This window comes from Catharus ustulatus, chromosome 1 (assembly GCF_009819885.2).
Source record: "Catharus ustulatus isolate bCatUst1 chromosome 1, bCatUst1.pri.v2, whole genome shotgun sequence".
Classification (NCBI taxonomy): domain Eukaryota; kingdom Metazoa; phylum Chordata; class Aves; order Passeriformes; family Turdidae; genus Catharus; species Catharus ustulatus.
The window spans coordinates 138,251,599-138,266,168 of record NC_046221.1 but is presented as its reverse complement, the minus strand read 5'-3'; the positions used below and the strand labels follow the sequence as shown (position 1 = coordinate 138,266,168).

Genomic DNA, 14,570 nt, shown 5'->3' with positions numbered 1-14,570 from the left:
GTACAGTTGAAGCAGTCAAACTGTGTGTCTGGCATCACTTATGCCCTGCCAGTCCTGCTCAGGCTGCAGCTCAGGAACAGGAGGGTGGGCAGGCAGATGGGCCTGTCCTGACCCAGTCCTCAGTCCAGCTCTGCAGTCTGAGCCTGCCTGACCAGAACCCCTATGACAGCCAGCAGGCTCCCACACAAAGATCACTGCAGGCATTAAGGTCACCAATAACAGTGTAAGATTTTAAAAATACTGTGTTAAAGGACAGTGCACATCTGTCAGCCTTCCACTATATGGCTGAACCCTTCTCCATTTCCTCTCTATGCCTCAACTAGTCTTTTTCACAATAGATAAGCATTTTAAGTGTAAGATTTCAGAGTTGGAAAAAACTTACAGATAAAAATGGAATTCTGTTACCAACCAGAAGACTAAAATATATGATTTCAGTAATGTAACACCACAGGGATAAACAAATAATGTACTAAGAAATATAAAAATATTTACATTTTAAAAAAATCATTATTTCCACATACCTTACTTAAAAAGCAATGTGAGAATTATAAACCTTGGTACTAAAGTGTTCTAAATAATTATGTTCAAAGCAGACTACTCATTCATCTAGTACAAGTCAACCTCATGCTAGGAAAATTAACAATACGTTGAAAACTGTACACATACATTGTAGTCAAACACACAGGATGATCAGTTCAAATCATCACTGACAGCCTGTTGCTACCAAAGACATTTTGTTTTGGTTCTTCTAAGAATATTTATGGCAGCCTTGAGAATGCAGAAAGTTCTTTAAAACAAATATCATACAAAACTTGGATCAAGAATAAAAAAAAAAAAAAAAGAAAACATTCTGAAAGAATGACAAAGCACAAGGGAAAAGAACTATTGTGAAGCCAATAGTTTCAAAACCAAACACCCACTCATAACTGGCAATGTTTAAGTCACAGAGTACAAAAATGCCTGCCCAGAAATGACTTTTCAGCTAATATTGAAATGTGAGTTGCAGGAAGAAAAGAGAAAAATTCTTACCTGTGAATAGAAAAAGAAGCAATAGACCTAATGAGGGATGCCACTGCTCCAACTTTAGCAGCTTCCACTGCTCCCTGTAACCTGTATTGCACAGTTTCACCATAACTGATGAAAGGTTCATTGTAGACGACAATCTTCCCCTTGGCCTCCTGAGCTCGTTTGTGCAGTTCATCAAATGAGGCTACAACTATGACTTCTGCTGTTATTCCTGAAAGAAAGTATTACAGTGGTTTTAGCAATGCTTTTACATAGCTCCACTGTGGCCACTTCTGACAGACAGAAGAGCATGGACTGTGTAGAACTCAGGAAATCAGCATTAGTTTTTTTTCCTGAAAAAGGAAGATTATGTGAAATGCTTCATCAGGGATCAGTACTATAGAGATGGGATAGAACCATAATCAAATACATACACCTCTGTAAACCGTGCTATCAGGCTGGTATTAAAACATAACTTGAAGGGCAAGAAGGGGGATTTTGTTCTCTGCATATGCTTTCATGCCTCATTGTAATCATTTATAGTACAAAAACATTTGCAAAAGCTGCCTATGGAATTAATTAAAAAAAAGATAGTAATCTTTTCATGGAAATGTTTTGATATGTTGCTAAACAACTTAGTTTAATATAAGACAGCTGGAAGCCCATATTTTTAGACTGTAACTCCTATATAATTATTTAATCCATAAATTAAATTAAAGCTCTGCAGTGTCAACAAATTTTGTAATGTGCTTAATAATAATAATAACAATAATAATAACAATAATAACAATAATAACAATATCATCTTCATATTTAAGTAATGAGAATATGACACTACAATTGGATCTCCTTCTGAGACTTTTTCCAGGAATCCATATTTCCCAGTTCAGAAAACACAGGCAGATTCTTGTGCAGGACTATTCATACATGGTAAGTTAGATTCCACCCAGATCTTTGTTTTTAATAGTTGGAATAGTTTAAAAGATAGTTTCATCTTACTCAAAAAAAAAAAAAGAATGTTATAGACAAGAGAGAGAATCCTTCTAACTTTTAAGGACATTAATTGAGGAACTATATTTCACAGCATTTGAGAAGTAATTCATTAAAATGACCACAATGCTTAAAATTCAATTTTGTTGATTGGTTACAGAGATAAATAGAGACTGCTTAACAACATGGGCCGGTAATTTGCTTCTAAATCTAGAAGAAGTAATGGATGTCTGAAGTTTTAGTGTTGTACATTTCACCTAACAGTCACAAAATACATCAATGGAAACTGAAACTAATAACAAATCCTCTAGCAAGGATTTGTCAGAATAAGGTGAAACCATCATGTTTTTAAGCGTAAAGTAGTTATTCTCCTTGAAAAAGTATTTTTTGGGTTTTTTGGGCTGATTGGTTGGTTGGTTGCTGGTTTTTTGTGTGTGGAATAAGAATTATTTAGAGGATTTCAAATACTTGTATTGAAAACAAGAAAAACTCTTAGAAAAACAGGAAGGTAATGTCTCCCAGCACCGGTGTGCCCAGGCTCATGGCTTTTTAAAGCTTAAACTATGCTTCAAAACCTTAAATAAACCATTCCACATAAGCTTGGTTTCATTAGAATGTACCACTAAGAGTTCAACAGACATTTACTGCCACAACAAAATTGAGTTTTAGCTACAAAAATAATATAGTGTGAGAGGCATAAAAATTTTAACTATTCTGATTCTTACCTTAAGCTGGCAATGTTTTAGAGAGGTAGAATCACCTTCACATATTACCCGCTGCTGTTGGCAGGCAAGTGAGCACACTAGCAGACTCCAGCTGCTTGTAATTAATGGCAAGTTCAGCTGCCTAGCTAAGGAACATCCCAGCAACAGGGTAATTTTGGGTATGAAACCATGCCACTGGAAATGAAGCCAGGTATCTGCAAAATTTCATTTTCCACAAGAGAAGTCGTGTTCTCAGTAGGTTGATACTGCAATTTCTATTTCATATTATCTCTCCCCAGTGCTCCACTTGCATCGTGCAGCAGGCACTGGAAGGACACATGTCTTGGTGACTGTTCGTCAAGGGAAGCAAGGAATGTAACTCTTCTGGGCATTACTGCATACATGAACAGCTCTGAAAAGTTTTTTAAGAAAGCTACAGACAGCTAGTAAGTATCTATAATTTCTAAGAAATATGATGGTGAAATACATTTATGGCCTTTCCTAGATGACAGACATCAGGAGTTTGTACAGTGAGAATTATTGGGAATTTGTGCTAAGAGAAAGCTAAGGGAAAGAACACAGAGTTGCAAACTCTAGCTCCGTATCTCTACCCTTGAATGTCCCCAAAGAAGCTAAATAAAGCCATCCTGTATTAAAACAAGCAAAACAAAACAAAGGTTCTCTCTGCAAGTTTAACTGAATGGCAGCATGGTATACATAAAGCATGAATTACAGGGCTTTCCACAACCATGTAAAACTTCACACTTGCATAGCTTCTGACTAATTCTCATCTGCATTTTAGTGCCATTTTGCACCATTTCAGATTCTTCAACTGAAGTGACAAGAGCAATGTTTATCTTAAACAAATATGTGGACACACATACACAAACCACCCTTAAACCTCCTGTGCAAAAGGAGAAATGAAACAAAACCCCCAACAGTTTACCTGTTTAAGGAGAATGAGTTATTCCCTTTAGAAATTGGAAATGTCTCACTTTACTGAGCCTTTAAGCAAATTAATAGAAATCTACCCTAGCATCTCCTCCCAATTCAGTGCCTCATGGCTCTGCTTCCCATGTTGAAAGATATTGTCTATCTTACACCTATTATTGGCTGTGTTATTGAACAGAATTCTTCAGAAACCCCCTTTAGGGAGGGAGATAGATTGCCTGCTTACTTAAGCAAGATATAAAGATTATAACACAGTCCAAGAGATGAACACAGAGTATTTGGAGAATTAGCTAAGTAATGGGCATGAACCATAGAAAGCAGCATTACAAACATGATAAACTTGGCTGAGTACATAAAGATGAAGACTATTTATTTGATCTCATCACATGAAACATATTGTTGGATTGGGCAAATGAGCAAAAGAATCTGGGTAGTACTCTGGGTTTCCTCTCATTTCTCATATTAAATAGCAACTTGTACCCCATTCTTTCTGAGAATTAAGGTATAAAGAAGGGTGTTTATGGTGGGAACAAGCAGGCAATTTTCACTTACCAACAAAATTATATTTTACAAAGTCCTCTGTACACTAAAATATATGTTTCTACCTCAAAACTTGAATATGTCACAACTTTGATGATCACACCAGTTGAGGTAAGTGGTATGGTTTGCATTAGCAAACTTAAATTCGTCATAGTCAGGATGAACACAAGACAAATTATGTATATATATTTACATACATACACACACACACACACACATATATATATATAAGCACCCATAAATCAGCTGTATCTAACACTGCTGTAGAGAACAGGTTTGATTCCTAGCATGAACTATTCTGTCTGGAGAATCACCTCTCACACCTGCCAGCAATGATGCAAGAAGTAGATTAGTTCGAAGGGGATTCCTCACAACGTAACTTCTTCCCAAGATTAACTGCAGCTAATATTTAAGTCATTTTAGTATCTAGAGATATGCATCTGTCTGTGTTAGTAACAGGTTTCAGTGAAGAGAAAGAAAAAAAGGAAAATTCACGCTATTATCAGATTTTAAAAACTGGTGAATCTTCATTAAAACATCAACGAAATGTCATAAAGAATACATTTTTATTTATCACTACCCTAGAAACATACAGTTTGCATACTGTTTAATCTTATTGGAATACCAATTTCCTCATTACTTAACTATGGCCTTACTGTCTTCTTTTTTCCCCATTCTCATTTTTGTCATCCAGGTAATAGTATCAGTACGTACCTTGGAGATCCAGTTACAAAGCCAAACGCAGTCATCATTAATTTGACAATAAATTCTTTTCCATAGCAGCAAGCAAACAACTCACTCCTATGGACCTTCTAAACTTCATTTACTTCACACTAAAGTAAGAGTTATGATTTCTTCTACAAATTACACTATGGAACAGTGATGCTACTGATTCACTGAAACTGCCACTGTCAAATAAATAAGTTGATGGGCAAGGCAATTTTTGCTTAAAACAATTAAAATATAGTAATTTTAAGCCTAGACAAGGCTGGAAAAGAAATATCAACACAAAATGTCAACAGCACATCTAACTGTTCTAATAGCAGTGGAAATTTTGAAACTGGAAGAGATGTATCTGAAACATCCTGGCCTCTGTAGTCCTGACAGCAAGAAGGAGACAGGATGTCACCTTCCCATTCATCAGAACCAGGCAGCAGAATATGGGGAAATCAAGACAGTTCCTCATGGTAGAGCAGAAGCAACAACACATCCCAATCACAGTGCCTGAAACCCATGTGCTGGTGGCAGCCCTGCCTCATAGACCAGCCATGTCAGCTACCCTCATGCCTCACCTCCTGCAACATCCCAGATTTCTCTGTTTCTACTTCAGCTCTCCCCACAAAGATAATTTAGTCCAGAAGCTGCTTCATCAAGGTATGCTGTATTCTATGCTGACCCTAAACACATGCAAGCAGTAGCCCCAAGCTTTTCTTACCTTAGTCTGGCTATTCCCACATTGTCCTTCAGATTTGATCATCTCTTCAGATTAAAAGTACCACGTGCCTGCTTCTTTCAGGTACAGCTCACAAGCACTGTCTTGTGCCCATTTGAAGGTACCCCCTTTCCCAGAGTTACAGAGAACCTAGAATTTTTCTGCATGGGTCATGCAATACGAAGGTAGATAAGTATGCCTGGAGATAAGGTAATTGTTGGGACAGGTCAAGGGAAAAAAGGTCTTGGGCAGTGGAGGTAAAATGCAAATATATTCTTCAAAGCTAAGGAAGATTAGGGACCTGGCATTAAATCCTTTTTTAAGTTCAACATCCTCTAAAATCAGCTCAGAAAACACTTTCCTCTTCAACTTCTATCATACCTCTCTTAAAAACATGTTACTTTCTAACACTCCCCAGTAATTAGTTCAGCTTTCCTGCAATGCTCCACAAACTTCAACTAGATTTTTTTTTCAACTAGAAAAACAAACCCAAATTCTTTGTCTCTAATTACCTCATCTAATTAACACTTCATGTCTTAAGGCTGAAGCTAATGAAATACTAATATCATCACTTTTTTTCTCACTCAAAAATTATTAGCATGTACTGAAAATTTGAAATATTGTAACACCTAAAACCACATTTGCTCTGTCAACACATATAAATATGTAATAATGTAAGAATTATAATATGAAGAAAATACTAAATATTTTAGGGGAACTGGGAAATGAAGAAGAGGGTTTTATCAGGAAGAAGGATTTTGTAAAATATGAATGATACTTCTTGAAAATGTGATCTTCCTACTTGTGGAACAGCAAAAATAATTACTTCATGAAAATAAAATTACATAGGACAGTTATAAAAAAGATATGAGGCTATTCAGCTCTGATACATTGCACAGAGACTAAACATATTGTACCATTCTTTAAGAACACATAGAAAAATAAACACTATACAACAGTTACTTTTTTGACAAATATGACTTAAAATTTCCAGCAAATACTGGATCTCTTTAGAAGACTTTGGTTTCAAAGACATGTAGCTTCCTGTGCAACACAAATCCTACGAGAAAATGAGTTGGACCCAACCCCCAGCACAGAGCCTTGGATGTCAGAAGAGTGGGGCAACAGGTCAGGTTCTCCCAGGAGCAGCCCTGGACAGAGCCCAGGCTTGCTATGCAGTGAACAGGGAGAATCAGACACCCAAAACCGAGATCCACAAAACTCATTTTCTGAGAACACAGGTGCTCAAGGCAGGAAGTGCTGAGGACCATTCCCTCCTTAGTGAATCAAAGTGCCAGTCACTGCCAGCTATCCCTTGGGATGAAGGCAGTGTTGCTATCCAGCCGTGTCTGCATACCTCCCCCATATAGAAAATCACATTCAAATCCTGCCTTCAATAGCTTCAGCCTGGTCTTAACATTTTTGAGGTAACCACCCTCAAGTCAGTGACACTGCAAAAGGACAAGACCAGAAAATTTATTTTTTTGCCATTGGCAATCCACACAGTTCACCCGAACATTGATTAAAGTAGGAACTGGAACCCATGCTCTCCCCAGACAGCATGGCCACCTCAAAGCCATGCAGCTACTTCTACTCTCTAAATCTATGAAATGCTGCTGCACTAACTTTTAGCCCAGATGCTGGGCCACTGAACACCACAGTGTCTGATGTCCTTCACGGATGTCACCTTTTATTTCCAAGAAAAGCAGTGGCATAATTACCATACCACAAGCAGGGCTGCTCTAAGTAATAATAAACAGTCCAGGCACACAATACTGAGGCACATAGTCTCAAGATGTTGATCAATAGCTCCTCACACATGAAAAAACAGGAATCCAGTGAAGACAGAGGGTTTTGCAGTGCACTTTGCTCTCATGCCTACAACTCTCTCCAACCCCTGTTCTCAGCACTGAACGCTTCATCAAAGGGGAACCCTCAGAAGCATCACTTTTCTTCCAGGAGATCAGTGGTCACCCAAGACTCTGGCAACTCAAGAGTAAATCCTCTGACACAAGTTAAAAATAACTTTTTTGTTGGCCTTTTGTTTATCTAGCTGAATTCCCTAATCCATTTCACCACTGAGATATAAAATAGGAGGGTCAACACTGGGGACAAAATGCATCAGCCAGGACTGGAGCCAGACCACTTCTTTCAGCAACATCCCTGGTTTAATAAAATGGTGGATCTACAGCAACAGGCCACACCAACAACTTCAAGACAACATGCATTATCCTCATTTTATACTTAACAGATCGGAACTATTTTCATATTATCTAATTGTAAAGCTCCTGTCACCTTCTGTAAGAGCACAGTTGGACCAAATATTGACAAAAAAAACAAACCCATGACTTGAACACAGAAACTAGGAAAAAGTCTGCCAATTCATCATCTTCATATTTATATTATTTCAATTTTGCTGCAACCAACAGTACATAAAATACCAGAGACTGCTCCTTTTTTGAGGAGACATTTCAGGGCAGGCTGCTCTGAAGTTGGTTCAGCTTGTCAGTATTTCTTTAAAATTAAAGGGCACAGTCACCCATCAGGGTAAAAAAAGTGCATTTTAAAACACATGCAAAAAAATGAATTCTTTGATACATTATGGTCAAACATCTGCTAAACTACTACTTTCCTTCAATTATGGGATCCTCAAAGCAGCAATTATATGTATTTTCCTCAAATTTAGGGGATATAATCAGTACCACCAGAAATCAACACAGTCTCTCTCTCTATATATATATATATATTTATGCTTTGCCAATGTTGAAACACTGAAAATGAGACAAGGACATTGACTAAATATGGCAAATGTCCAGTTTTCCAGCTCCCAGAACTGAGCATTTTCTAACATTCAATCCTGTTTGTTACCTAGGAATCCATTTCTTCAAGGTAATGACCGTTTTCAGTCCCTGCTGATTTCTGGAAATCCAGGTCACTCTATTTCATGTTTCTTTCTCTCCCTGTCACTAAAGAGGGCAGTGAAGTTACTCCCTCCTTGTAAGGAGATCAAAGGAATTGAAAACTTTCTCTTTGACCCAACACCTTCATATCTTGGAATACACTTGCAGAGGGAGACTGTTGGGGGCTTTTCCTCTTCAATAGAAAAATCTAACCTTTTCTGTACTCTCCTTTTTTGCTGTGTAAATCAGATGGAATCTGGGAGCTTGACATCTTGGCATATTTCCCAGTCATGAAGAAGAAAGTAGGATCTTATCCACAAGATCACAAGGTACTGAAAAGCCTCCTGCACATCATCCAACTGTTCTGCGTCTGAGTCAAAGTGGGCAAATCTCATAAAATCAAATAAATGAGGAAAGCTCTGTGCACATCCCGATAGGGTTTCAATGCCATAGATACGAATTAGAAGACCTGCAGGAAGAGACAATCCTGGTATCCTGGAGTCAATGGACTTCATAGCTAAAAATACTGCTACTATTTAGGGCTTCCTGCTTCCTGCCCTGAAGGGCTGCAGATTTTTTCCACGCTCGCATGTTGTATGCTGAAATGGAAAGTAACCAACCTCAGCATGTGCTCTAGCCATTGGGTCACTCTTAGGAAACACTGGTTTGAATTTCCATGGACAGAAGGGAAAATATACCCTGAATTTCCAACATCCAAAGCCAGGTTTCTAATTGCTGTAAGGCTATTGCCATGTTAATGAAGAGCCCTCCAGAGCACTTGCTTGGGATGCTGAGCTTTAGGAGGAGCTCTGAGGGAACCAAAGGCCACCACGTCCAGCACCAAGTTTTAAGTTTCTGCCAATGTCTCCTATTTTCTTAGCTTCTTGAGTCAAAACCCTGGGGCCAAATCATGGGAAGGGAGGGACACAGGGCATAACTGAGAAGATGAAAAAGCAAGAAATCGTCTCCTGTACCTCCTGCTGGGATGGGGGAATCAACACCTCTCAACTTAACTCTATTCCTAGACCTTAAAAGACAAGAAGTCCAACCTGTGCTGTCTGTCGATCACCAGTGTCAAGGCAGGGATCTGTCTGGGCTGTACTGAGACAGTGGTTTGCAAACTGAGGATATGTTTGAAACGTATCCTGATAGGAACATGGAACTTAAAATATGCACTATCAAGCTAACAGCAAACAGCTTCGGGAATCATCTGCACAGTCCACTTCAGAGGCAGCTGTGAAGGAACCAAAGAATCATCATAGAGCCCACACCTGAAGGACTGTCTTCAGCCTTTAAAACATCCCTCTGCCAAAGTTCAGCACAGCAGCAGTTGATCTCCCTAGTTTGATCCCATGTAACATCAGTACTGTAACAACAGGATAATTGGCATCAGGAATCTCATATTGAGTTGCATTATTTTGATTATAGGATGACTCATACTCCCACAGCTTCATGGCTAAAACAAGATGTATCAGAACTGCTGATAATCCCTCACTGAGGGAAATTGTTCAACTATTTCTGATGCAATTTAGGGCAGCCTTCTATCCCTTCTTCTTAGGAATAAGGCACTGTGACAATCCTCAGAAGTGATAAGGCAGCGGTTTTAATAGTCTAAATACACATTTTTTATTCCATGCTTGGTATGAGTGAGAGTTTTAGGACAGGCATTTTTCTCAACAGCACGCCTTCTGATTCTCTTGCCCGCAGAGGCTGGTGATGAGCAGCTCTTATCAGACATTTCTGTCAGCCAGGAGGATGGACCAGCAAGGGGAAGAACAAGAGCCAGGTGCTCACCAGGGAACAGCTACCCCACACAACCTTCTCAAACCTGTCACAGTTTGCACAAAGCAAGATGAGCCCAGCAGAAATCAGAACAGGCACAAATGGTAAGTAATTTAATCAAAATTATTCCACAAAGTGTGAGAAGTAGCTCACTCTTTTGTGAGAGATCTCATTGCCATAAAGTCTTCCAGCACCAACACATATACCTCTTCAGAAACATGGTAGATCTCAGAGGAAAATGAAATTGTGAGAAAGAATAATGTGTAGGTTTTGAACATTTCTCAGTATAAACCAGCACTTTTTAATGCAATCATATCTTTCAACATATAGGATCTTTATAGATGAAAAAGAAGGATATGATTAGCCTCTGTGAGTATTTTTAACATGTAAATTCAGTTACTGAAAAAAAAAAAGGCAAACCTAGGAGTAAAACCAAGCAAGTGCAAATAATTACACAACTAAGAGAAGTGAAAAACTGACTTTTCGGGATGTGAAGATGTTTGCCAAAATTAAATTGCAGGTTCTCTTTTCAGGTTCAGCAACACTTGCTAAACACCAAAAAAGACCTTTTGATTTTAGCTTACTTTTTAGGAAGCTTGGAATAGGACTGGAAAAGATATGAAATAATTTGTAGGCTTGAAATTTGCTCTAAATTTTCTCCTATCAAAACACTAAGCCTTGTACATATCTTGGGACAAACAGATAGTAATGGTTCTAGTTGCTTTGCATTTTAGGCATATGTTTACCTCAATATGACAGAACTATCTCAGAATTCACAGCAGCAATTTTGAAAACTAAGTATGATTTATTCCAAGCATATCTTAAATTACTCAGTTTTATTTGTTGCATTTTGAAGGGCTATATATTTTTTTCTAAACAAAAAAGCTTTATATGTTGTTTCATTTCAAACAGAAAGCTTGCGATCACAAAAATTTACAGTTCATAAAAAAATTATGAGTATCATGTTACCTTTATTTCCTAAACTAAATTTATGTTCTCATAAAGGAATACAAATGTTTTTGAAGTGGTTTAGGAATAAGAATATTGTGTTTTACAGAGAGCAGTCACAGAAGAAGGTTCTCATCTGGCCTTTAAATAACAATCCTGAAAGCCTCACATCAATAAGCACAGAGAATGTTATAAATCACTTTGTTTGTAGGCAACCTAATATTTTGGGGTTTAAAAGACCAGAATCTTGTTAAGTGTAGCTAATGGTTATTCTTGCTCCTGAGTAACATAGCACACATATCATCTAAAAGGCAACACACAGTTCAGTGACAGGTAAGTGACAAAGGGAGCATGTAAACAATGTGAATAGTAAGGGAAGGGAAGGGAAGGGAAGGGAAGGGAAGGGAAGGGAAGGGAAGGGAAGGGAAGGGAAGGGAAGTGCAGAAGGCAATCTTTCCCAATGGATTACAGCTGTACTGATTCCGAAGGAGTAGAAACAGCCTTGCCTGCCCAGTGAGGTTGGGTGTTATAAAAGAGTGGGCTAGCTGGCCACAAATCACAGCCGCAGTTAGAGCATGAGAACCAGAGTCTGGTGTGGTTTGTGATGGGGTCTGCTGGCATGAGGTGGTAAGGGACATGCAGTCAAGCAAGGGACACACAAGGTAACAAGATGTTGTATGAGGGACAGACAGGGTTAGGTGGCTAGATAAGGGACAAGTTGGGGTTTAGCCAGTTGTATAAAAGGAAGACAGAAACTTGCAGAGAGGAGAGAAGGAGTCAGTGCTGTGTGGAGCTGCCTGTAAGAAAAGGAGTTAGTACTGGGTGAAGCTGCCTATGAGGGAAGGAGTTGCTTGAAAGAAGGCATGAAAAGTTTTATTAAAAAGACTAGTGTTGGTGCCAGTCATGTCTATCCTAGCATAATTACTACATAATGGTGACCCTGATGTGATGATTTGGACTTGGGCTGTAGGATGAGGTACAGCTGAAGACAGAGCCCGGGGAAGCTGCTAGATCCATACTAGACTGCTTTTGACACCTGGAGGGTTGGTTATCCAGCTGAGCCACTGGGAATAGACTGTTTTACCTATATTTTAAAAAACTTTGGGGAAAAAAAAAAAGCATTAAGACTGATAAAAGTATTGCCTTTAGTGTTAGAGCATGGAAAAAGGCTGTGGAAAGACTCTGGGATGTGGTATCCAAAGGGGAAAAGGCAGCTACAGATTTGGCTACCACTTGGAAATTGCTCTATGAGACTTTAAAGGAATGGAAAACAGAGCATGAGGTGGAAGAAAACTCAAAACAAGGAACTGAAGCTAATGGGGAGTAGCAGAAAAATGTAGTTCAGCTTGTGCTTGTCCCTGAAGTAGAGTCGGCTAGAATTGCTTCTGTGTCCCCAAAAAGCTGAATTAAGAGCCAAGTTAAAATATGCTACTCTTACACAGCAGTTAGATAAAGTAACTTTATAAAAGCAACTAAGCTAAAGAAGGAACAAGTGAAGTAATTAAAGCAATAAGATACAAAGTAGTTCTATTGTTCAATGCAATGTCTATTTGATGTTGAAACATATATATTGTCTTCATGAATTGCAGCTTTCTGATTCCTAAATAGTATGTATTGTGTGTATCTGGGAAACGTATCAAGCTTAATTCACAAATGTATTTCAGAGCTAAGAGACAATCCTTAGGTTGGTGTTCTGTACTGATAAAAGCCAAATTAAACCAAAGCAAACAAAAAGAGAAAGTTAACAATCAATGAGAAAAGAATGAAGAAGAATTGGATGTAGTTGTTATGCTACTGTAAACTTTCATTTTGAGTAATGTAACTAGAATAAATTGGTTATACGTGAGGAAAAACTTAAGTTTCTCTGACTCCAGTCAGTGCTGTGTGAAGCTGCCTATGAGGGAAGGACTCAGAGCTGCTTGAAAGAAGTCCACTGTAAGAAGGCATGAAAACATTTTAATAAAAAACTGGTGCCAGCCATGTCTGTCTCGACATAATTACTTCAACAGGAAGGGCTGAAGGACACACAGGTACCAACTGCTATGTTTAGTAAGGGGCTTGAACTCTCTAAGCTCATCTCCTTCTCCTACTGTCTTGTTTTTCACTAAAGCCTGGCAAGATAGGACACATGAAGAGAAGGAGAAATCATGTGTCAGATTGACACCCCATGGAGAACTTCTTTCCTACCAATCACAATGGAGGACCAGAATCTTTGCAAATGAGGTTCAGCAGTATTAAAAAAAAAAAGGGGGGGGCGGGGCGGGGCATAAATTTAATGGAAAGTTCAGGAATCAACTCTAATTTTACAAGTTTGTTTAACCAAACTGTATTAATATAATCTGCACCAGTCTGTGCCATATAGAAAAGTTCCAGGAAAATAGCACCTTGTTTTGCAGAACTATTACAGCAAGAAGAAAATCATAGTTTGACTGCTGAGAGAAGTTATTGGGGATACAATACAGTTTGTGTTAAAAAGCAAGTCGTGTAATTCCAAAAGGAAGAGTTACCTTCTGGAGGAGTTGCAACACTGCTCCCAAGTCCCAAAATAGCAATGCTGTGATTCCTTGGTTCCAGCATCACTGCAAACTCTTCTCCTCTTTCCCAGTGTGGTACTTTCACAGGCTCCAGATGCACATTTTCCAGCCTGTCTTTCTGCAGGGCACTGAACATATATTTGATGCCTGCCTCTAAGTTTTTTGAACCACTGAGTCTAGGTCCTATGGTGTCAGCAAAAACTGCTAATCTCTCATAGGATCTGTTCTGAGCCTTTCCATGAACAGCAAGATCAATAATAGCCTTAGCAATATTAGTATAGCCAGCTATCTCGTTCTTAGTGTCTTGAAATGACTTCAGGGAACTTCCATCTCTTCTCAAAGATTTCCCAGCACACTGGTGTAATAAATTCATGAGAAATATTAAGAATAAGTACTTCATTTTTTTTCTTCTTTCTTCTTTTCCACAGATGGCCTGTTGGAGAGGTAAAAGAAAAAAAAAAGGTAAAAAAATCATACACCTAACGGCAATACTTTTTGTTATTTGGATTGGCAGACAGAAATTAAATGAAAAGAAGTTGGTTTATCATGAAAATGCTTTGATCAGAACTAGCAGGAAAGTAAACTCAACTTGAATTATTGAAAGCAAATGAAAAGTCTCTGGACACAATCTCTGTTGTGGTCTTTAGAAATATCCTTAGAATGCTGCATCTCTTTAAATAAACACTTTCTTCAATGAATCAAAACCCAGGGCTGCTCCCATGCAGGAGGAGTTTTGCATCTCCTTCCTGTTATGAGCAGGACTTTTCAGAAGTGCCAAATCAAA

The 14,570-nt window shown here is 38.5% G+C and overlaps 1 protein-coding gene across 4 annotated transcripts in view; it reads right to left on the bottom strand.

Moving 5' to 3' along the window:
* The window catches only part of CPQ (carboxypeptidase Q), a 142,083-nt gene that overhangs the window by 108,921 nt on the left and 18,592 nt on the right, over nt 1-14,570 (bottom strand). For all 4 annotated transcript variants that reach the window (XM_033076138.1, XM_042779865.1, XM_033076147.2 and 1 more), the window contains 2 exons: nt 13,760-14,219; nt 1,030-1,237 (listed from right to left, as the gene is read on the bottom strand). In XM_033076138.1, the coding sequence (XP_032932029.1) occupies nt 1,030-1,237; nt 13,760-14,219 (668 nt within the window). The remainder of the gene's footprint in view (nt 1-1,029; nt 1,238-13,759; nt 14,220-14,570) is intronic.